A 20,859-nucleotide genomic window follows, 5' to 3' on the forward strand; every position below is an offset into this window, starting at 1 on the left:
AGTCCCCAGGGCAGCCAAAATGTGAGGATGGGGCCTTGGAAAGGGCAAGCTGAGGGGCAGGGTGGTTGTGGCATCTCCATGACAGTCTGGTGATTGGCAGGGTCCTGGGGACATGAAGCAGGAGGGATGGCAAAAGGTCCCTGCTCTTTCTGGGGCTGTGGAAGGCTGGCCCAGCTTCAGGGGGGGAAGAACAGATGAGACAGAGGCAGGCCAGCTGAGACCCCACAGCAGGTACAGGAGAAGGATCCTAGGGTGCTGTTTGGGCTGTCTAGCCACGGGCTGGCTCACAGGGTGGGAGTTGCAGGAGAGGCATGGGCTGTAAGGAGACCCAGTGCCCTTGCTCTCACCACTGCCTGAGTGGACAGTGCCCTGTGCTCCCTATCCACTAACCCTGCCTGCACTCTGCATGTGGGCAGCCTGTGCATCCCCTCTGTGCCTCTGGCAGCTCAGTGTCCTGCACATCCCATCCAATACAGCCTGGCATCTCATGCAGCATCCAGTGCAGCACATCCCCCCCATGCAGCATGTCCCGTGTGACGCATCCTGTCCCATGCAGCGTGTCCCGTGTGACACGTCCTGCCTCACTGCAGTCTGGTGTCCAGCTCAGTGTACAGCACACCCTGCAGCCCGTGCCATGCTCTCCACAGGGCACGTTGTCCCTCGCTGCTGGCACAGCGAGGCCCAGCCAGGCCTGCAGCACCCCTGCAGCTCTCTGGGGTGGCTCCTGCTGGGCTGCTATACATAGGTAGGCCAGCCCAGCCTCGGCGAGGCGCTGGACGGAGCAGGCTCACTCTTATCAACCCCGCGTGTCATCAGAGGGTATTTTTGGGGACAGCAGCTGCAGGCATTTGTAACATTTGGTCCCTGCGCAGTGACACCCAGGAGGGGAGCTGGGGGAAGCAGCAGGAGCGGGGTGCCGGCGCTGAGAGACACAGGGGAGAGGTGGCAGAGCGAGGTACACGAGTGGGGCAGGGACGGGGCTGGGGGCTGCCTGGGGCAGGGTGGTTGGGAAGGGAGGGGTGGAAGGGTGCAATGGTGCGGCCGAGCCATCAGAGCCACCTGCTTGTGTCCAAAGGAGCCGCTGTGGGGTGGCACACGGGTCAGGGCCGTGTGGATGGAGAGATGGCTGTGAATGGGTGCGCTGTCCCGGGGGTAGGGCTCAGGGAGGAGAAGCTGGCCGCAGTCCCTGTCCCTCCTTGGGGACCAGCCCTCTCCTACCCTCTGGCTCATTCAAGAAGTATTTTTGTTTCCCCTCCCCCTGCCCGAGCAAGTCAGAGACGACCCTGCCCCAGTCCCAGCCATGGTGTGGGCAGAGGGTGGGCTGCACTCCCGGGGGGAGGCACCCTGACCCGCTCCTGCCCCTGATGGTGGGCACGGATACCCGCAAAGCTGGGGATGGAGGCAGTGCCCTGCAAAAGCAGGACCCACCTCCCCGGCTTTCATTTTTCCCCCTGGGACTGATGATTTCCAGCTGTAGTTTTGAGTGCACAAGGGCTGGATCCTGCCTGTGGGACTACTCTCTGGGAGGGGGACCCCTTCCCCAGAGCCCCATTTTGTCCCAGGGCCCGGCTCTGTGGGGTGGCCGCCCGGCACAGGGGGTCCCCTGCCCACCCAGGTCCGGGAGGAAGTCCCAGCCCGAGTCCAGCCGGGGCCTCGCGCCCGTGACAGCCCCGTGTCAGCACCTGCCCGCTGAGCCGGCCCAGATGCTGCAGGAATGCGGCTCTGCCACCACCCGATACTGCAGGAATGTGAATGCCCGGCGGGTGGGGAAGGGGCGGGCGGGGGCCCTTTTGCCTCCGCTGTCCCCCAGCCCCAGCAGCCAGCAAGCAGCTGCCCATGCTGTCTAGCAGGGGTCTCCCACCTCTGGCACTGGAGTCCCCTCTGCTCCTGGGGGATAAGCTCCAAGTGTCTCAGTCCCCCGGGGTGCAAAGAGCCACTTTTTGTCACGTGTCCTATTGCCTTGGGCTGGGAAATGGATGATTTGGGTCACTCGGGGCAAATCCAGTGGGGCTGTGCTGCTCCGAATGAGGGTGATGCTCCTGGAGCAGGGGGTCCATGCTGGGGATTTTGCCCCAGGTGTGGGTCCCTCCTGGTTGGGGGCTCCATCTCTTTGATGAAGCCCCCACTCTAGTCTGTCTGTACATCTCCCCAGGCTGATGGTCCCTGCTGCTGCTGCAGCCAGCTGCCTGCTGTGACTCTGGGGAGCTGGTGATGGAGGGGTTCGGGGGAGCCCCCAGGTTCCTGGCCTACCCACGTGCCTTCACAGTCCAAAGTGGCACCAATGCGGTCCTGAGCTGCCAGATCATGGGTGATCCCCAGCCAAGCATCCTCTGGGAAAAGGACAAGAACACCATCGAGCCCTCCAGCCGTTTCCATATGGAGTCCAAAGGGGACATGTACAGCCTGCTGGTGTCCTGTACCACCCCCAAGGACAGTGGACTCTACGTCTGCAGGGCCAAGAATAGCGTTGGTGAGACCTATGCTGCCACCATGCTCAAGGTAGAGCCAGTGGCGGAGCCGCGAGAGGAGGAGGGATGCTCAGGCAGTGTCGCACCAGCCTTCCTCATTGCCCCCTCGTCCATGCGGGTGTGCCGGGGGGACGACGTGATGTTCACCTGCAGGGTGTCTGGGCAGCCCTGCCCTGTCCTGGAGTGGGAGAAGGACGGGCACAAGCTCTCCGAACTCTTTGAGAGCAGCCACTTCGCAGTGGGGCAGAAATCAGAGGACTGGCACTTCCTGAAGCTGTTCAGTGCCCGGCCCCAGGACGGGGGAGTGTATGTCTGCCGGGCACGCAGTGGCTCCCAGGAGGCCCTGGCTGCTGCCGTGCTCCTGGTGGAAGCCCAGGCAGTGCTGGACGGGCTCCCCAATGGCTCCCCTGCCGCTGGTCCCGAGGCTCTGGCGGAGCGGCAGCGGTGGCAGCGGCACACGGCGGTACGGCATGTGGGACCAGAGACCTGGGTGCCCAATGGCGTGGTGCCAGCCAGGGTGCCAGGGGCCAAGGCATTTGCCGTGAGCGCAGGGAAGCACGCCAAGTTTCGCTGCTACGTTACTGGCAAGCCCAAGCCAGAGATTATCTGGCAGAAAGATGGTGAGCCCCTCGCCCCTGGCCGCAGACATCTCATCTACGAGGACCGGGAGGGCTACTTCATCCTCAAGGTGCTGTACTGCAAACCTCAGGACCAGGGGCTGTACATGTGCACCGCTTCCAACACTGCTGGCCAGACCCTCAGCGCAGTGCAGCTCCAGGTGAAAGGTAGGAACACGTCCAAGGAGTGTCAGAAGTGGCCGGGCCCTGGGGGGCTCAGGGAAGTTTGTCTGGCAGGGGCGTGTCTGTGTGGGAGCCCAGCATCTCTGGGCTCCTTCCTGCCCTGTGCATCCAGGGTCACCCCAGGCTCGTCAGGACAGAGCTGTGGGCTGGAAGCAGGGGATGCTGGGCTTCTCCAGGAGCTGTGTCCTGCTCCGTGTCTCTCTCCTTGCAAACAGAGGTGTGGCTTCTTGGGATCACTGCAGGTGTCCGGCCACAAACAGGGAAGAGGGTCAGTGCCTTGGTGACAAATTCCCCTGGAAGTGCTGAGTGGTTTTGGCAGCCAGCCCTGCAGGGCACGGCTCCAACAGTCTGCACTGGCAGCTGCCCAATTCCCCCCCAAGCCATCCAGCCAGCTGGGGACAGCCCGTGGCTGGGGTTACCCAGGAACTGGTGCAGCCCCTGCCTACACCCCACTGCTCCCCTCCACTGAGATCCCTCTGCAGCATGCTGGCTTCCATGCTCCTGCATCCCCCAGAACTCCCTGCTGAGATACTGGAGGCATCCCGTGTCTCACCAGGCTGTGCCCTTGTCCTCCCTGCTCTGGGGGATGTGCTTGTCAAGGCAGTGTCTGTCTCATGCAAGCCAAAGGAGAGGGCAAAGGAGAGACAAGGGCTTGCTGCTCTTTGTGAGCTGGGAGCACCTTGGGCAGAGGGCTGACAGTGGATGCTGTACCCCACATGCCCCAAGCTCCCGTCTCTTCCTCTGGCAGAGCACCGGCTGCGGTTCCAGGTGCAGCTGGCAGACGTGGAGGTAGCGGAGCGGGAGGATGCAGTGTTGGAGTGCCAGGTGCCACTGGAGACCATCCCCACCTCCTGGTACCTGGAGGACAGGGAGCTGCAGCCCAGCCACAAGTATGTGATGGAGGAGCAAGGGCTGGTGCGGCGCCTGACCATCCGCGACGCCCGCATCGATGACGATGGCATCTACCTCTGCCAGATGAAGGACAAAGGACGCAGCATCGCCGAGGTCTCTGTCCGAGGTGGGGTCAGGTCTCTGGTAGCACAGCTTTGCCTTCCTATTCCCTTCCTTGCCAGGGTCACCACTGCCCCTGCATTTGCCTTCCCTCCATTTGGCTGGTGCCTGCTTCTGCCCCTCCTCAACCTCCTCCTTCTCCTCTCCCACCTCAAAGAGCCCATCCTGGTCCCCAGAATCCCTCCCTGTCCCTCACATATCTCTTCCCATAGGGGTGATTGTGAAGCGGCTGCCACGGAAGCTGGATGTGATGGAGGGGGAGAATGCAGTTTTCTGTGTGGAGACACGGGACGTGGTAGAGGGCAGCTGCTGGAGCCGGGACGGGCTGCAGCTGCGGGAGTCACCCCGCACCGTGCTCAAGAGCTTCAGCAGGACACACCTCCTGGTGCTGGTGCATGTCACCCGCCAGGACGCAGGCATCATCTCCTTCACGGTCGGGGAGTCGCAGACATCCTCCCAGCTCCGAGTCAAGTGTAAGCTCCAGGCTTGAAGGGGTCCTGTGTCCTCTCTGCTGCTTGTTCATGGGGGGTGATACAGAAGGGGGGATGGAATAGGCACCCAATATGCTGGGGGTGTGATGCTGCAATGTGTTTTCTGGGAAGGGGGCTTTGAGCAGGGCACCACGATCCCAGCCTCACAGGCACTCACAAAGTGAGACATGCTGTAGCCAGCAGCACGCTACATGGGAGCAAGACCATCCTCTCCATCAGAGAGAGAATCCCCAAAGAAACAGGCTGTGTATCCCCACTTGGCACTTCTGCCACACCACCTAAAGCTTCGCTGCCATCCCCAAGCAGACAACCTGGGCTGTGCCTTGCAGGTGTGAAGCACGACCCTCCCAGTGCACCGGTGGCAGCTGAGATGAGCGTGGTGGAGACTAACACGGCTCTGCTGACTTGGTGTCCCGCGCCCGACTCCCACCTCCGCCCCGCCAGCCACTACCTGCTGGAGCGTCGGGAGGCAGCGGGAGGGGAGTGGGTGCAGTGCCTTGCCACCGACCTGCCCAGCTGCGTGCGGGTGCTGGGCGACAGCGTGCCCCGCGAGGCCGACTACTGCTTCCGCATCTCTGCCGCCAACAAGCACGGCAGGAGCAGCCCCGTGGAGTTCCCGGGATCTGTGCATCTTGGTGAGGAGACAGGCAAAAGCTGGGATGTCGTGCCACAGTGTGCTGGTAGTCAGCGCCGCTGGGGCTCAGTCCATCTGTGCTCCAGCCCCAGCAGCTCGTCTGGAGAGGGGTCTGCAGGACGCGTGGGTGAGGGATGGTGAGGATGCACAGTTCTCCCTGGAGCTGTCAGCTGCGGTGCATGGATCCTGGTTCCTCAACGGTGCCAGGCTGGGTGAGGAGGAGGACGCAGGCGGCCGGTGCAGCGTACAGCGCCGTGGGATGGAGCACTCGCTGCTGATCCGAGGAGCACGGCTGGTTGACAGTGGGGCCCAGGTCACCTTTGTGTCCGGTGGTGTGCGGGACTCAGCTATCCTGCATGTGCAAGGTGATCAGGGCACTCACCCTGGAGTCCTACCAGGACCCCAGCAGCTGGGGCTGTCATGCTGGAAGATGCTTCTCACTGCTCCTCAATGTCTCTCAGCCCCACAGGTCCACATTGCCCCGGTGTCTGAGGCTGAACGGCTCCAAAAAGTGCCAGCAGGCATGCCTGTGCTGCTAGAATGCCAGGTGTCCACCCCGGATGCTCCTGTGTGCTGGCTGAAGGATGGCAGGGCAGTGCCCCTGGATGACGTTATCGCAGTGCAGGCAGAAGGCTGCGTGCGGCGGCTGCTGCTCCGCTCAGCGTGTCCCTCAGACACTGGTGTGTACACCTGTGACGCTGGGGATGATGCCGTCAGCTTTGTGGTGACCGTGACCGGTGAGCTGGGGACTGTGTGGGAGCCTGGCCCCTTCCTCCTGACAGTGCTCCTGCCCTGCTTCTTGCCCCCATCATGTGGCTGAAGGCTACAGCCAGTCATGCTGAGGCCCACATTATCCCTGGCAGAGGCGCCGGTGAGGATTGTCAGTTCCAACGAGGAAGCCCCACACGCGTACGTGGCCGGACAGCGTGTGGAGCTGTGGTGCCAGCTGTCCCGCCCTGCAGCCCCAGTGCGCTGGTACAAGGATGGAGAGGAGGTGGAGGCAGGTGAGAGCCTGGTGCTGGAGCAGGAGGGGCCACGGTGCAAGCTGGTGCTGCCCTGCGCCCAGCCACAGGACACAGGGGAATTCGTCTGCGATGCTGGTGGGGACTCTGCAAATGCCAAGGCTGAGCCATGACAGAAGTGCTGGCTGGCACTAGGTGGCCTCTGAAATGGGGAGATAGGCAGAGGGAAGGGCACTCCCTGGAAGAGCAGCTGCAGGGGCTGGTGCTGGCACCAGACAGTGGTTATCAGTGCTGGGGCTTGTCTAAATGCATCCTCCCTCCACAACCTTCAGCTCCACCATAGGGCAAAGCAGGGCAGGTACCAAGGGAGCAAGGGCATGGCAGCAATTTACAGCCAGTTCAAAGCCTGGTGCTCCTCCTGGTTACAATGTGTGAGGAGAAGAGGGAGACCCAGGCACGATGGTCCAGAAGCTTCTGCTATGTAGAATGTGGATGATGTGGTGCCTTCCAGCCTTAAAGCCAACAAGTGGCGAAGCCATCACTCCACACAGGGCTGTGATGGCCACCATCACTGGCTCTGGTCTTTATGTCCTGGCTGAGCCCCATGTCTCTCTGTCACAGAGGAGCCAGTGAGGATTGTCAGCTCCAACGAGGGGGCCTCCCACACATACGTGGCCGGACAGCGTGTGGAGCTGTGGTGCCAGCTGTCCCGCCCTGCAGCCCCAGTGCGCTGGTACAAGGATGGAGAGGAGGTGGAGGCAGGTGAGAGCCTGGTGCTGGAGCAGGAGGGCCTGCAGTGCCAGCTGGTGCTGCCCTGTGCCCAGCCACAGGACACAGGGGAATTCGTCTGCGATGCCGGTGGGGACTCTGTCTTCTACACCATCACTGTGGCAGGTGGGTACAACAGACACCTACATCCCTCTCGCCCTTCTCCCTCTGCCCCAGCTCCTTGCTCGCTGTGGCTTCAGCACCTCAGCTGCCTCTCACCTCCTTGAGAGCAGTTCTTTGCCCATGCCCCTGGGCTGGAAGGGGATGTGGGCAGGAGCATACAGAGCTCTGTATCACACTGCCCCCCTACACTCCAGAGCACAACCAGCTGCCTGCCTCTGGGTGATGCCATCTCACACCCCAGCCCTGCTGTTCCCTCAGCTTGCAGCTACCAGCACTGCAGGGCTGGGAGATCCATGGCCACTGCCAGCAGGGCAGGTAGGATGGGAGGCCAAGTGACACAAGGTCTTGGTCCTCTCAGCCCTGAAGGTCTGCCTCATCCCAGCGCTGGGGGCAAGCAGCTCTGGGAGGTGCTAGCAGGGCTGCCTTTAGTGTTGGAGCACCAGGTGTGAAGGACCAAGGTCTGCCCTGAAGGTCTGCCTCACCCCAGTGCTGGAGGCGAGCAGCTCTGGGAGGTGCTAGCAGGGCTGCCTTTAGTGTTGGAGCACCAGGTGTCCCCTGCAGATGCCCCTGTCCCCTGGCTGAAGGACAGGGAGCTGTGGTCCCAATGCAGGTCCTGGCCATCTGCTCAGAGGGATGCTCACAGGGGCTGCACATTGCTGCAGCTGCACTGTCTGACCCAGGGGGCTACACGTGCCATGCCGGGGACGATGCTGCCAGCTGCAGGGTGACTGGGAGCAGTGAGCTGCCCCAGGGATTCCTGTCCTCACGTGGGACTCACCCAGCACCACACCTGAGCCTGCCATGTCCCCAGCAGAGGTGCCAGTGAGGATTGTCAGTTCCAACAAGGAGGCCTCTCACTCCTACGTGGTGGGGCAGCGCGTGGAGCTGTGGTGCCAGCTGTCCCGCCCAGTGTCCCCGGTGCGCTGGTACAAGGACGGTGAAGAAGTGGAGGTGGGCAAGACCCTGGTGCTGGAGCAGGAGGGGCTGCAGTGCCGGCTGGTGCTGCCCTGTGCCCAGATGCAAGACACGGGGGAGTTCATCTGCAATGCCAGAGATGCATCTGTCTCCTACTCCATCTTGGTGGCAGGTTGGTGGAACAGCAGGGACATTCTGGAAAGGGTAGCATGGCCCTGGCTCTGTGCTCTGGGGTCCCCAGCCCTGCTCCCTGCCCTCAGCATTGTGGAGGAGGGCATGCAGTTTCATCTCTGTGCCTGCTGCCCCTGCCCCTGAGCACTTCTGATATCTTTGTCCTGGGGTGAGAGGATGTAGCTTCCATACAGCCCCATGGGGACAGTGACACAGGTGACAGTAAAAAGACACAGCAGAGCCAGGAGGAGTGAGCAGATCTTCCTCTACATCCCCAACAGAGGCACCAGTGAGGATCCTGCAGCCTCCACAGCGCTCACTGGAGCTGCTGGTTCAGGCTCCAGGGTGTGTGGAACTGCGGTGCGAGCTCTCCGTGCCGGATGCTGCTGTGCACTGGTTCAAGGACGGGTTGGAGGTGGACGAGACTGATAACCTGCAGCTGCTGGTCGAGGGGGCCTGGCGCTGTCTCTTCATCCCCAAGAGCAGTGCAGAGGATGCAGGCGAGTACATCTGCGAGACCAAGGACGAGGCCGTCTCCTTCGATGTCAAGGTGTCAGGTCAGTGCTGATGTGGTTCTGGCCACCCGTGGATGCCCATCCTCTGGGCCACCCAGCACAGGAGCTTACCCGGGGCTGGCAGCAGAGGAGTGCCCAGGGCTGCCAGCCCCTGCGCTGCTTTGTATCACGGATATGCCACACCTGCAGAGCCTCCGGTGAGGATCCTGCAGCCCTGCAGACCTGTCCCTGTCATGACGGTGTCCCCGGGGGAGACGGTGACACTGTGCTGTGAGCTGTCCCGTGCGGATACACCCGTGTGCTGGGCAAAGGAGGGTGTCAGGCTCGAGGCTGGGGGCGGCCTGGTCCTGGAGGAGGAGGGTGTCCATCGCCGGCTGCTCATCCCCGCTGCCCAAGCTGAGCACTCTGGGAAATACACCTGTGACACCGCCAATGACACAGTGACTTTCACCATCCAAGTGTTGGGTGAGCATGAGGGTAGGGAAGAGCCCGGTGTGGAGTGCTGGGTGCACAAACCCCAGAGACCTCAGCTCTGTTGGTGCTGGGTGCTGCAGATCCGCTGGTCAGAATCCTGGAGAAGGATGTCCTGCCCACCCACCGGCGCTGCCAGGCCATGGAGGACCTGGTGCTGGAGGTGCATCTCTCACACACCCATGGGGAGGTGAAGTGGTACAAGGACGGGGAGAAGCTGCAGGACACGGGGCGTGTGCGGCTGGAGGAGGACGGGGCGCGCCGATCCCTCGTGATCCTGGGTGCTACAGGCAAGGATGCTGGGGAGTATCTCTGTGACACTGGTGATGACAGTGTCGTCTTCTTCATCACTGTAGAAGGTGAGCAGGAGGTTCTGGCGGGGATGGCCAGGGGGAGAGGAGTGAGGTGGGTCTGTGGCTGCTGCCAGGGTGGTATGAGGCTGGGCCGGGTGGCAGTGAGCACAGGGAGGCTGGTGGAGGGCACATGGGGAGTGGACTGCATCTGTGTGGTGGCCCTGTGGAAACCTCAGTGCTGCTCAGCTGCAGCCAGAGGAGTCTGGCCAGGGTCTGGCCATTGTGATACCCAGCACAGGCTGCTTTTGTGGTGACAGCCCATCTCTCCAGTCCCAGAGCCACCGGTGACCATTGTGGGCAGCACGGGCACCATGGTACATCGCTGCCTGGTGGCCGGGGAAGACCTGGTGCTGGCTTGTGAGCTCTCTCGGCCCGACGCCATCGTGCGCTGGCTCCGGAATGGCCAGGAGGTGCACCCGGGTGAACGGGTGCAGGTGGAGGCCCGTGGGGTGCTGCGACAGCTCACCATCAATGGGGCACAGCCCAGCGATGCGGGGTGCTACGTCTGTGATGCTGCCAGCGACCGCATGGTGACAAATGTGGAGGTGTTGGGTGAGCTGGCTCAGAACCCAGGGACCCCCAGAATAGTGGGGTCATGCCGCAGACACAAGGGGAGGGGAAGCCTCTGTGACCCTGCTGATGCAGAGGCCAGGGTGGCAGCATGGCAGGGAGGGTGGGAGCCCTGTCCCCAACCCTACAGGAGCCGTTGGTTAGAAAGAGACATGTCAGGGTCGTGGCGAGACATGTCCCTGCTGCCTCCCCCAGCCAGGGGCTGTTTAAATTTAGCCTTGGCTGGCTCCCAGGCGCCGCTCCTCCTGCTTCGGCTGCCAAGGGCTGAGCTCAGCCTGGACCCTTATCAGCGGGAGATGGAGGGCTGTGCAGGGTGGGAGGGGGTCTGTTGCAGGCAGGTGTCCTGGCTGCCCAGCAAGGTGTTCTGGATGGGGGGTACAGTGAAGTTAATGGTCTCAACATGGCAGCTGTGCTGCCTGTACAGGGAGTGATGCGGAAGCGATGGGCTCTGCTGCTGTCCCTTCCCTGAGTGAACCCTGAGCTGCCAGGCCTCTCCATCCTGCATGCCTGCCCTTCCCCCCTGTCTAGTCCCACCATGACCCCCAGTCAGCCCCACAGCCCTTCTGCCCCACGGTGACTCACAGAGGCATCACCTCTCCACTTGAAGCAGTCTTGTCCCTGCGCTGCCCCACACTGTGGGAACATCCCTGAACCCTGCCTTGTCCCCTGCGCCCCTCAGCCCGGCCTGTGTGCATTGTCAACAAGGAGGAGGCGCAGAGCCCGCTGGAGGTGCAGGAGGGGGACAGTGTGACACTGGTGGCTCGGCTGTCCCCGGAGACAGCGGCGGTGCAGTGGCAGAAGGATGGACAGACGCTGTGCTCAGGTGGGCGGCTGCTGGTGTGCAGCGAGGGTGCCACGCGCAGCCTCACCATCAAGCAAGCGGAGCTGGGCGACAGTGGCATCTTCCTCTGCGACGCCGGTGATGATGAGGTGTATTTCACTCTACATGTGAAAGGTGAGCCTGGAGGTGTCCCTCGCCCATGCCAGGGCAGGAGCAGTGTCATCCTGCCTCACGCCGGGATGCTTGGCACCTCCATCCCATGCTGGTGCCACTGGCGGGGCCACATCTGAGCCCAGTGCCCCTCCGGCAGAGGCACCCGTGCTGTTCGTGAACAAACGGGAGGAGCAGGAGAAGCTGCTGGTGCTGGAGGGCGGCAGTGCCGTGCTGTCCGCCATCACCTCCACGGAGCGGTGCGATGTCACCTGGCGGGGCCCGCAGCAGGCGGCAGTGGCCGGCGAGCGCTGCGAGCGGCGCCGGGACGGCCGCGTGCACAGCCTCATCATCCACAACGTGGCCATGGAGGACGCCGGCACCTACACCTGCCTCTCACCCCACGACCAGATGCAGTTCGACGTGAGCGTCCGAGGTGGGGGCAGGGGGCAGTGGGGGCGCCCGGGGGTCCCCCTGCAGTGGCAGCGGGTGCTGCTATGGGCGGGTTTGACCGTGCAGAGCTGCGGGTGAAGTTCCTGCGTGGGCTGTCGGACGTGCGAGCGCGGCAGGGCGAGCGGGTGGTGCTGTGGTGCGAGCTTTGCAAGGCACGGGGCGACGTGGTGTGGCGGAAGGACGGGCGGGTGCTGGCGCCCGGCCCCCGGCGGCAGATGACGGCAGAGGGACGGGAGCGGTCGCTGGTGCTGAGCCGCGTGGAGCCCGCGGATGCCGGCGAGTACTGCTGCGAGTCCAACGACGACCAGACCCTGGCGACGCTGACGGTGCAGGGTGAGCCCAAGGCTTCCCCACCACCTGGGGGACTCCTGTTCCGTGGGGGTGGTGGGGATGCTGGCACAGTGATGTCAGGATTGCAGGAATGCTCAGCGACATGACAGGGGGTCCCTTATGCTGTGCTCTGACAACCTGGCTGTAGTCCCCAGGGTGGTGGAGATCATCATGGAGCTGCAGAGCCTGACAGTGCTGGAGGGGGAGGATGCCACCTTCAAGTGCCTGGTATCCCCCGAAGATGTGGCTGTGACATGGCAGCTGAATGGCCAGCCCGTGGTCCCCAGCGAGCGTCTGCTGGTGACAAGGAGTGGGCTGTGCCACAGCCTCATCATCCGGCAGTGCCAGACAGGTGATGCAGGCCCTGTGACAGCCAATGCCGAGGGGCTGGTGAGCACAGCTCGGCTAGGTGTACAAGGTGAGCGGGAAGGAGAAAGCTGGGGCTCAGCCCGAGTCACAGCCCTGGGGCCGGCTGCTGACCCAGCACACGGGCCACGCAGAGGCACAGGTGCTGTTTGTGCAGAAGCTGCAGGATGTGGTGGCAGAGGAGCAGGGCGACGTGTGCCTGGAGGTGGAGGTGAGCCACGAGGCTGCCGAGGTGCAGTGGCTGAAGCAGGGCATCCTCCTTCAGCCGAGCAGCAAGTACCTGCTGCAGGAGTCGGGGTGCCGGCGCACCCTCACCATCCGCTGCCTCGGCCCTGCTGACCGCGGCACCTACCGCTGCGAGAGCCTGCACGACCGCACGCAGGCCAAGCTCCACGTGGAGCGTGAGTACAGGCTGGGCATGGGGCTGGGGATGGGGACAGGGAGGGCACCCAACTGCTGCAACGGGAGCATGTGGGCAGAGCTGGTACTTGGCTGGAAGGGGTGCTCAGAGAGGTGGGCGTGTGGGCAGGGGTGGGAGTCTGGCACAAACAACCGGATTTAGACGATCACTCCAGCAAGCACAGACTGAGTGGGGCTCTGCGGTGGAGCAGACACCTACTCACAGACATGGGTCCTTCACAGCCCGGAAGGTGTCGATCCGGACACCACTGGCAGATGTGGAGACCTTTGAGAAAGAGACAGCCACCTTCCACCTGGAACTGTCTCACCCTGGCGTGACGGGGGTCTGGACACGGGATGGCATCCGGGTGAAGCCCAGCAGTACGTGCCGGATCAGCGCCACAGGCTGCGGGCACAGCCTGACACTGGAGAGGCTTGCACTGGAAGACTCGGGCACCATCACCTTCACTGCTGACACTCTGCGCTGCAGCGCCCGCCTGCGTGTGCGGGGTACGGTCCCTGGGGCAGGCTGGGGGGTGTGTGGAACTGATGCTGTCTGACCTGCCGCTATTCTGTAGCGGGAGACACTGAGGCTGAGCTGGGCCACCCTGGGCACATGTGTCCCCCTGTCCTGGACAGGGGTGATGAGTGCTGGCAAGTGTCCCCCTGTCCTCAGGGAGGAGATGTGAGCTGAGCACTGGGGACACCCAGCCAGGGTCTGGGTCCAGAGCCAGCTGGAACACCACTGATTGAGTGCTTGCCCATGGGTAGTGCCACTCTCTCTGCATGCTGAAATGCCTCAGCCACAGCTACTCTTCCCTGCAGTCCCAAGTCCATGCCTTTGTCCTATCAAGCCTTCCTGTCCTGCCTCCTCAGAGCCTCCAGTCACCATGGTGAGGGTCCCACGAGACCTGGGTGTCCCAGAGACAGGGGTTGCCAGCTTTGAGTGTGAGCTGTCTCGCCCCAATGCAGAAGTGAAATGGTTCAAGGTGAGGGCTCACCCTAACCCCCTCCAGCAGCACCTGCTCCTGTCCTCCTCCTTGTTTTGTCCCCTGGCCGCTGCCCTCCCTGCCACGGCTGCAGACAGAGCAGAGGGGCCAAAGCAGTGGGGTGCTGCCCGTTTGCTTCTGTGCAGGATGGGCAGGAGCTGCGGCCAGGGCCCAGCTGCCGCATCTACTCCGCGGGACGGCGCCGCATCCTGCAGCTGAGCCGCTGCGAGCTGACCGACGCTGGCAGCTACACCTGCGATGCAGGTGACTGCCAGGCCTCTGCCACGCTGCATGTCCAGGGTACGGTCACCCAGCTCCCAGCAGCGTGTACACCCCCAAACCCTACGCTGCCTGCTCCCCTCGTCCTTGGCTGCTCTGGCACCCTGTCCATTACCTGCAGAGCGCCAGGTCCACATTGTGCAGGAGCTGCAGGATGTCCAGGTCCGGGAGGGTGACAACGCAGTCTTCACCTGCGAGGTGTCACATGGGGATGTGAAGGGCGAGTGGTTTCGGGATGGGGAGAAGATCAAGGTCTCCAGCACAGTGAAGATACGGCAAGAAGGTGGGGATGCAGGTGGTTCCACACCTGGCTTGGGGCTGGGATAGGACAAATTCAAGCAAGGGGAGTTTGTGTAGACAAAGGGGGGTCCCTGTCCCCCTGCTCACTATGGGTGTGCATTGCTGTCACCTTGAGCCAGCCTCTCCCTCCCCAGGGACCCGGCATTTCCTGCTGTTCTGTGGTGTATGCCCTGAGGACAATGGACTGATCCGCTTCACAGCCAGGACAGTCACCTCGGAGGCCAGTCTGCAGGTGGAAGGTACCAGTGCGGGCTGCAAGGTCTGGCTGGGCTCCAGCACCAGGGCTGGGGTGTACCAGGTCAGCTTGCCATGTCCCCATGGAAGCCTGCTCAGCCCATGATGCTGGCACCCTGTCCCCACCTCCCAGCGCTGCCAATCCGGATTGTGAAGCCACTGCGGGACAAGACGGTGCTGGCAAGGCACAAGGCGACGCTGGAGTGCACTGTGTCCCATGCCCGGGGCCGGGTGCGCTGGCTCCGTGGGGACACCGAGATCTTTGCTGGTGACAAGTATGAGATCTGCAACCTGGACTGCTACCGCACACTCATCATTCACCACGTGGGCCCTGAGGACGAGGACTCGTACACCTGCGACGCCTTCGACGACCGCTCCACGGCCCGGCTCCTTGTGGAGGGTGAGTGGGCACCTAAAGGGACACCAGAACCTGTGTCCCTGTCCCCCATTGCTTGCAAGAGTCTGAGTGCTGGGCAGCAGGGAGCAGGCTGGTCAGGGGTCTGCTCCTCCTTGCCTGGGACACGCCTTTTGGGTGCCCAACTGCTCTGACAATGCCCCAGCTCACTCTGACTCCCGTTGTTCCCACAGGGAGCTAGAAGCCAGGATGCAGTTCTCAGGGCCTGCACGCAGACTGGGATGCCACTGCTGAGAGATGGGGTCATGCTCCCCCTGCCACAGACAGACACATGGACACCATCCCCAGCCTGCCCCAGCCTCAGGGCTCTGCATTAAACAGCCTTTTTTTTCTGACATGGCTCCTTCCACACCAGCGAGCTGGGGTCCCGTTAAGAGAAAAGGTGATGGCACCACTCTATATCCTGCTCAGCATCCCTGGAAGCCCGGCCCTCTGGGCTCCCCTCACCCCTGCCCCCCCACAGTCCTTGGCTTTGCACGCCAGACTCCGAAAGGCTCTTTACTGTGTGGCCGAGGCCTCAACAGCGTTTGGCACATTTACAAAAGAGACTGAAAAGGGGGATGGCAGCACAACGCTGCAGAAAGGGGGTGCCTGGCAGAAACATGCAGTTCCTGGGGCAGCGGGGCCAGCTGGGCTGGGCTGGGGGGGCTCCCATAGCAGAGGGCTCCCCGGTCCAGTCTCACCACCATCCTGCCTGCCTGGCCATGGGGAAATCCTGGCTCACTCCGTAATAAGTTAATACAAATCACAGCAAGAGAAATATATACAAGGCGTGAGCCTCTGCCCGCAGCAGTGCTCTGGGCAGGGGCTCCTGCCCTGCCCTGCCCCAGGGTCCCCTGGCCACTATAAAAATCCAGTCGCCAGCAAAACAGCGACGGTCTCTGATGCTGCAGGGGTCCCCGCATCCCTGAGGCAGCCCAGCCTTTGCCCAAAGGCTGGAGCCAATGTCCTGTCTCCCATCAAAACATTTTGTGGGGGATGCACCCTGCCAGCGCAGCTCCTGCTGGACAGGCACCGATTGCCAGCATCACCTTGGGAACCACCTGGCTGTGGCAGTCTCTGCCCCAGGACCACCCCGGTCCAGCTTGGGAAAAAGGAGTGGCAAGCTGCTCTGGGGTGTAGGGAGGGTGGCTAGGGCAGGAGGATCTTCTGAGGAGGCAGGTTTTGGGAAGCACTGCCTGGGAGCTGCTCTTGGGGACAGGGTGGGACAGGGCTCACATGCTCAGGGGATTGATTCCCTGCTGGGAAAGGGCCATAGGACCTGCTCTTTGAGGAAGGGACATAGGGGACAGGCACTTGGGGAGTTGCTGGGGGTGCAATGGGGTGGGGAGCTGCTCCTGGGAAGGGGGGGGACTCAAATATGGGGAAACGTTAAGATGCAGGATGAGCGTGCCCGGGCCACAGGGTAATGCACAGCAGTGGGGGCTCAGGACCCACCACCCCAGCAGAGCCACTCGCACTGCACGTCCATGGGTTCTGGTCCTTGGGCTGAGTCCCTGCCAAAGGGCTTCCCCAGCACCTTTGGGCCCCACTGGCAGCTGGGGCTTCCCCAGACAAGTCCCATGTGTCTCCAAGAAGGGTTTCCATCTGCAGCCCCAAGCCGCATGTGGCCATTTGGGGCCGAGGACAAAGCCCTGCCTGTCTCAGGGGGTTCTGTCAGAGCAGGCTGGGGTGCTGGTGTTGCTCGAGGTCACTGGGTTGGCTTATACCCTCACAGCAGGGCCAGAGGCCGAGGTGAGGGGCACGGTGGAGCTGCAGTCATAGTCCAGGTCCACCACGGCATGGGAGCTGGCGATGAGGCTGTTCAGCGACGGTCCTGTCTGCCGCTCTCGGAAACTCTGGATGTAGCTCTGTGAGAGAGGAACAGAAAGTGAGGGGGGCTCTGCTCCTGGACCACTCCACCTCACCCTAAATTCTGCTGCAGCTCCTCCCTGCCTCCCCCACAAAAGCAGCCCAGTGAAATCCCCAGCACTCGGGCTCTCCAGTGGCTGGCCACAGCAGGGAGCACAGCCTTATCCCTCCCCTGGGCATTCTGCACCTTGCCTACTGCTTATTTCTGCTATGCCAACAGTGCTCTTGGCCAGCAGTTTTCATTTGCTTGCAAAGGCTGAAGTGCTCCATGGTAGGAATGGCCCATTCTAACTTGCTTAGTCCCTGAGACACCCCCGTCTCATCCCTCGAGGAGCTCAGATGTTAGCTGGTGCCCCAGCCCCCCGACACGGAGAAGGAATGACTGTGGGGACTGGGGGAGATCTCTACCCTGGCTGCGGGACTCACGGGGGAGAGCACGTCCCCATCAAAGCGGCGCACAGGGTTGGGCTTGCGGCGGTAAGCAGGCTCGGGGGGGTGGGCTTTGTGCTGGTGGGGTGGTGGGTGGTGGGGTCTCCGCTTCTTCTTCTTCTCCTTTCGGTCTTCCCGCTGCTTGATGCGCATCAGTTGCACGCGGCGCTGCTGCCGGCTGATGATCACTGTGGAGCAAAGCGGCCTGTGAGCACCGGGGAGCACATCCAAATGATCCCCGCAGCCAAACCAGCACCAACTCTGTGCAACCAGGTGTCCCTTGGGTGGTGTGCCGCCACAGAGTCCTGAACCCGCTATGTGATCTTGGGAACCCCATGCTGGAAACATGCACCCCAGTCCCCAGGTTCCCAGCTCCTACACTGACCCTGTGCCATGCCCATCTGCCCCACTCCCCACACACCTTCTGTATGGGAGTAGCCCTCGCCTGTGACCTTCCACTGGACCAGGACACCCAGCGTGGTGAGGAGCGGCCAGATGCCCAGGATGACCCAGCTGTACCAGCACACAGGGCGAGCAGGGGCCACCTTGATGCGCTCATAGATGTACTGCACCAGGAGGAAGAGCTCGATGAAGTAGTCGACAGTGACGGTCATGATGGCGCTGCCGAAGACGGCGGTGGACAGGGTGGTGAAGAAGCGCTGCCACTGCAGCGTGAGCACAGCAAAGAGCATCCCCACACCCAAGAGCAGTGCGATGGGGATCCACACCGTTGGTGGGTGGTAGAATTGCTCCATCACCACCAGCGTGGCCACCGCCAGCAGCAGCCCCAGGAGCAGCCCCACCATGAAGAGGCCAACGCTGCGCACCAGCATGGTGACCAGCCCACACAAGACTCCGATGCCCAAGCCAATGCCCACTGAGGCCTCCACGCTCAGCTGTGTGTCCAGCACCCGCTCCTTGTAGCACAGCATGAAGATGATGATAGAGCCGAACATCAGCCCCGTCAGGAACATGACAGCCTTGAAGCAGCGGTAGCCTGTGGAGAGACCACCATAGTCAGGGAGTGGATGGTCAGCACCCCCCAGCTCCCCTCTACCCTCCTCCCCATTTGCCCCACCAGCACTTGGGCTGGCCTGGCTCACCGAAGAAGCAGTAGATGATGCCAAAAAGGCAGCACATGGCGCACACCACTGAGGGCACCACCTGGTAGCGACGCTCAATTTCCTGCTGGCAGCTGTGCCCCCACTCCTGGCCTGGCTCGTGCGGCAGCAGCTTGAACCGCAGCGTCTGCACAGTTGCAGTCATGGCTCTGGGGACTCCTGGGAGAGGCATCAAAATCTCCACTCCTGCCTCACAGCCCGCCGGCAGAACTGTGTCCTGGCACCCGCCCCACCTGGTGGGAGAGACAAGGAGAATGGAGGAACTGGTGGCACACGCCCAGCTGATCCCACCCCTCAGCACCTGGCTAGCAGAAATCCTGCTCTGTGCCCCCAATATGCGGGTAAGGAACGGAGGGAATGGGGGAACAGCCTCATCAGTGGGGGAGCAGACTGTCACCCAACGTGTGGCTGAAGGGATGTGCTGTCCCCAGAGTCTGCCTGTATCCCCAGGAGCTTTGTGTCGCTTAATAATTTGTCTGTGGCTTCAATTTCCTGCCCATGCCTCTCCGGCACCCTTTTCCTGTTCGATTAACAGGAGACTTCCACAACTTGGTATTTTCTGCCTGTGAAGTAATTATGCTCAGTAATTAAGTCACCCCTCAGTCTTCTATTTTTATAGGCTAAACAGATTGAGCTCTTTAAGCTTGTACTCCAAGGCATTTTCTCCAATCCTCTAATCATATTTCTGGCTATTTTTCATCTCTGCTCCAGCTCCCACTGTCCTTGTAAAAACAAATTGGGCCTTCACACTAGATCCAGCCCTCCCATGCCAATCCATGGGGTTGGAAGGGCAGGAGCTGTAGCTGGCACTGCCCCTTACCCAAGGGCTCACCCATAAGGCTGTGGCTATGCCGGGATGCTGAGCAAACAGTTACCGGGCCCCCCGCAGCGCCTACACAGATGGAGGGGTCATAATCCCCTGCAAAGACTGATCCAGCTTCAGTTTAAACCTAATTACAGCATCCGTCTGCCTGCTCCCACCTGGAGCCAGTTCCATCACCCCTTCACTCCCCTAGTCCCTTTATAGGCTCAGTTGGTTTAGAATGGGTTTATTGTCACAAATTGTCCCCAGGCCAGCATCACCCCTTCCAAGTGCCAAGTTTATGCGGCCAGTTCAGGACAGCTCACAAAAACAGCGCTCTGGGAAGAGGGCAAAGGCTGCAGGCATGGCTTCCTGTTGCCCAGCATCTTGCTGCTGCCCAGAACGGGCTCCACTGGCATCTCATCCCCTGCCGACAGCCTCCTTCCTCCCTTTGGCTGGGGCAGGCAACACCAGCCACGGCAAATCCCCGTGGGGAATCCGAGCACGGAGCCTAATCCCAAGGAAGCAGGCGGGTAGGGAGCGGGCTACTCCCCCCTACTCGAGCCCCCGGGGGGACGCTAAGCAGGATTGGACTTTACCCGCAGAGCCCGGGCGCGACGCTCCGGCCTTGGTGGGGATGGGCGGCGGTGTGCGGAGTGAGAGCAGGGCTCTGCCGGCCCCGGGGACCGGCGGCGCGGCACGGAAGGGCTGGCCGGCCGCGGTGGGGCCGAGCCGGGATGCCGGGCAGCGCTGCGGGCAGCGGTGCGGGCGGCTCGCGGCGCCCATTGGCGCGGGCACTGTTGCTAGGGGAGCCCAGCGCCTGCTCATTGGCGCCGGGACTTACCCACCTGCTGCCGCCCGCCCCGGGCCCCCGAACCCCCTCCCCTCCCGCAGGCCACGGCGCGAAAGGCCGCCGGGGCGCGGGGCCGCTCCGCCCCTCTCTTTGTTCGGGGCGGGGGTCCCGGGGGCGCTGCGCCGGCTTCCCCGCTCGCCCATCCTGGGCTCCGCGCTCGCTCCGCCGCACGACGGAAGGATCGGGACCCGGGCGCCCCAGCCGTTCCCCCGAGGGGTGCGGCGCGTCACCCGCCTGCCGGAGCCCCTGGTGCTGCCCCCCCTCTGCCGCTCCGGCCGCTCCCACCTGCGCTCCCGGCGCGGCAGCGGCGGCGGCCCCGGTGCTGAGCGGACAGCTCCGCTGACGTCACCGCGCCGTCACCGCGCGCCGGGGGCGGGGCCCCGGGGCCTGGGCGGGGCCTCTGCAGGGGGCGGGGCTGAGGTGGGGTAAATTGGGGGTGCAGTGGGGTGCAAAGAGGGGGTGTGTACACATTGGGGTGCACTCGGGTGCTCAATGGGATGTAAAGTGGGAGTGCACTCTGGGGTGTAAAGGGGGGTGCGCTGGGGTGCGCATTGGGGTGTAAATTTGGGGTGCAGTGGGGTGCAAAGTGGGGGCGCACTCTGGGGGTGCACTCGGGTGCCCAATGGGATGTAAAGTAGGGTGTAAGCTGGGGGGTGCACTGCAGTGTGTATCGGGGTGTACATCGGGGTGCGCACCGGGGTGTGTATCAGGGTGCCATGCCGTGTGCCATGGCGTGTGATGGGGACGCAGCCCAAGGCTGTGTGTGCAGTGCGCGCAGCACACCCCGGGCTGGGCCGTGTGTGCCATGTGTGCCATGTGTGCCATGCGCAGCGGCTGCGAGGGCTGCAAGCTCTA

General features: G+C 62.8%; 2 protein-coding genes across 4 annotated transcripts; one reads left to right on the plus strand and one right to left on the minus strand.

The window, feature by feature from the left end:
* Window positions 1-843: 843 nt before the first annotated feature.
* OBSL1 (obscurin like cytoskeletal adaptor 1) lies at window positions 844-15,263 on the plus strand. 2 transcript variants are annotated; one of them, XM_039697156.1, is made up of 26 exons: window positions 844-955; window positions 2,153-3,253; window positions 4,017-4,286; window positions 4,492-4,752; window positions 5,100-5,405; window positions 5,491-5,769; window positions 5,866-6,141; window positions 6,268-6,517; window positions 7,238-7,260; window positions 8,072-8,344; window positions 8,625-8,900; window positions 9,048-9,323; window positions 9,413-9,688; window positions 9,953-10,234; window positions 10,932-11,207; window positions 11,344-11,619; window positions 11,703-11,969; window positions 12,115-12,384; window positions 12,467-12,733; window positions 12,975-13,241; window positions 13,608-13,720; window positions 13,867-14,020; window positions 14,121-14,282; window positions 14,434-14,538; window positions 14,667-14,933; window positions 15,122-15,263. In XM_039697156.1, exons 2-26 carry the CDS (start codon window positions 2,212-2,214, stop codon window positions 15,127-15,129), a joined length of 6,522 nt encoding a protein of 2,173 aa, XP_039553090.1. In that variant the 5' UTR covers window positions 844-955; window positions 2,153-2,211; the 3' UTR covers window positions 15,130-15,263. The 2 variants fall into 2 exon arrangements, with proteins under 2 accessions (XP_039553090.1, XP_039553079.1); XM_039697145.1 differs by having other exon boundaries at window positions 6,268-6,408; window positions 6,988-7,260.
* Window positions 15,232-20,317, minus strand: TMEM198 (transmembrane protein 198). Of its 2 annotated transcripts, none has more exons than XM_039697731.1 (5): window positions 20,290-20,317; window positions 18,332-18,582; window positions 17,650-18,225; window positions 17,226-17,416; window positions 15,232-16,798 (listed from the first exon to the last, which is right to left on the minus strand). In XM_039697731.1, exons 2-5 carry the CDS (start codon window positions 18,519-18,521, stop codon window positions 16,652-16,654), a joined length of 1,104 nt encoding a protein of 367 aa, XP_039553665.1. In that variant the 5' UTR covers window positions 18,522-18,582; window positions 20,290-20,317; the 3' UTR covers window positions 15,232-16,651. The 2 variants fall into 2 exon arrangements, with proteins under 2 accessions (XP_039553665.1, XP_039553655.1); XM_039697721.1 differs by having other exon boundaries at window positions 17,208-17,416.
* Window positions 20,318-20,859: the final 542 nt, after the last annotated feature.

Source organism: Passer montanus, unplaced genomic scaffold, assembly GCF_014805655.1.
Source record: "Passer montanus isolate IOZ18808 unplaced genomic scaffold, ASM1480565v1 scaffold1, whole genome shotgun sequence".
NCBI lineage: Eukaryota > Metazoa > Chordata > Aves > Passeriformes > Passeridae > Passer > Passer montanus.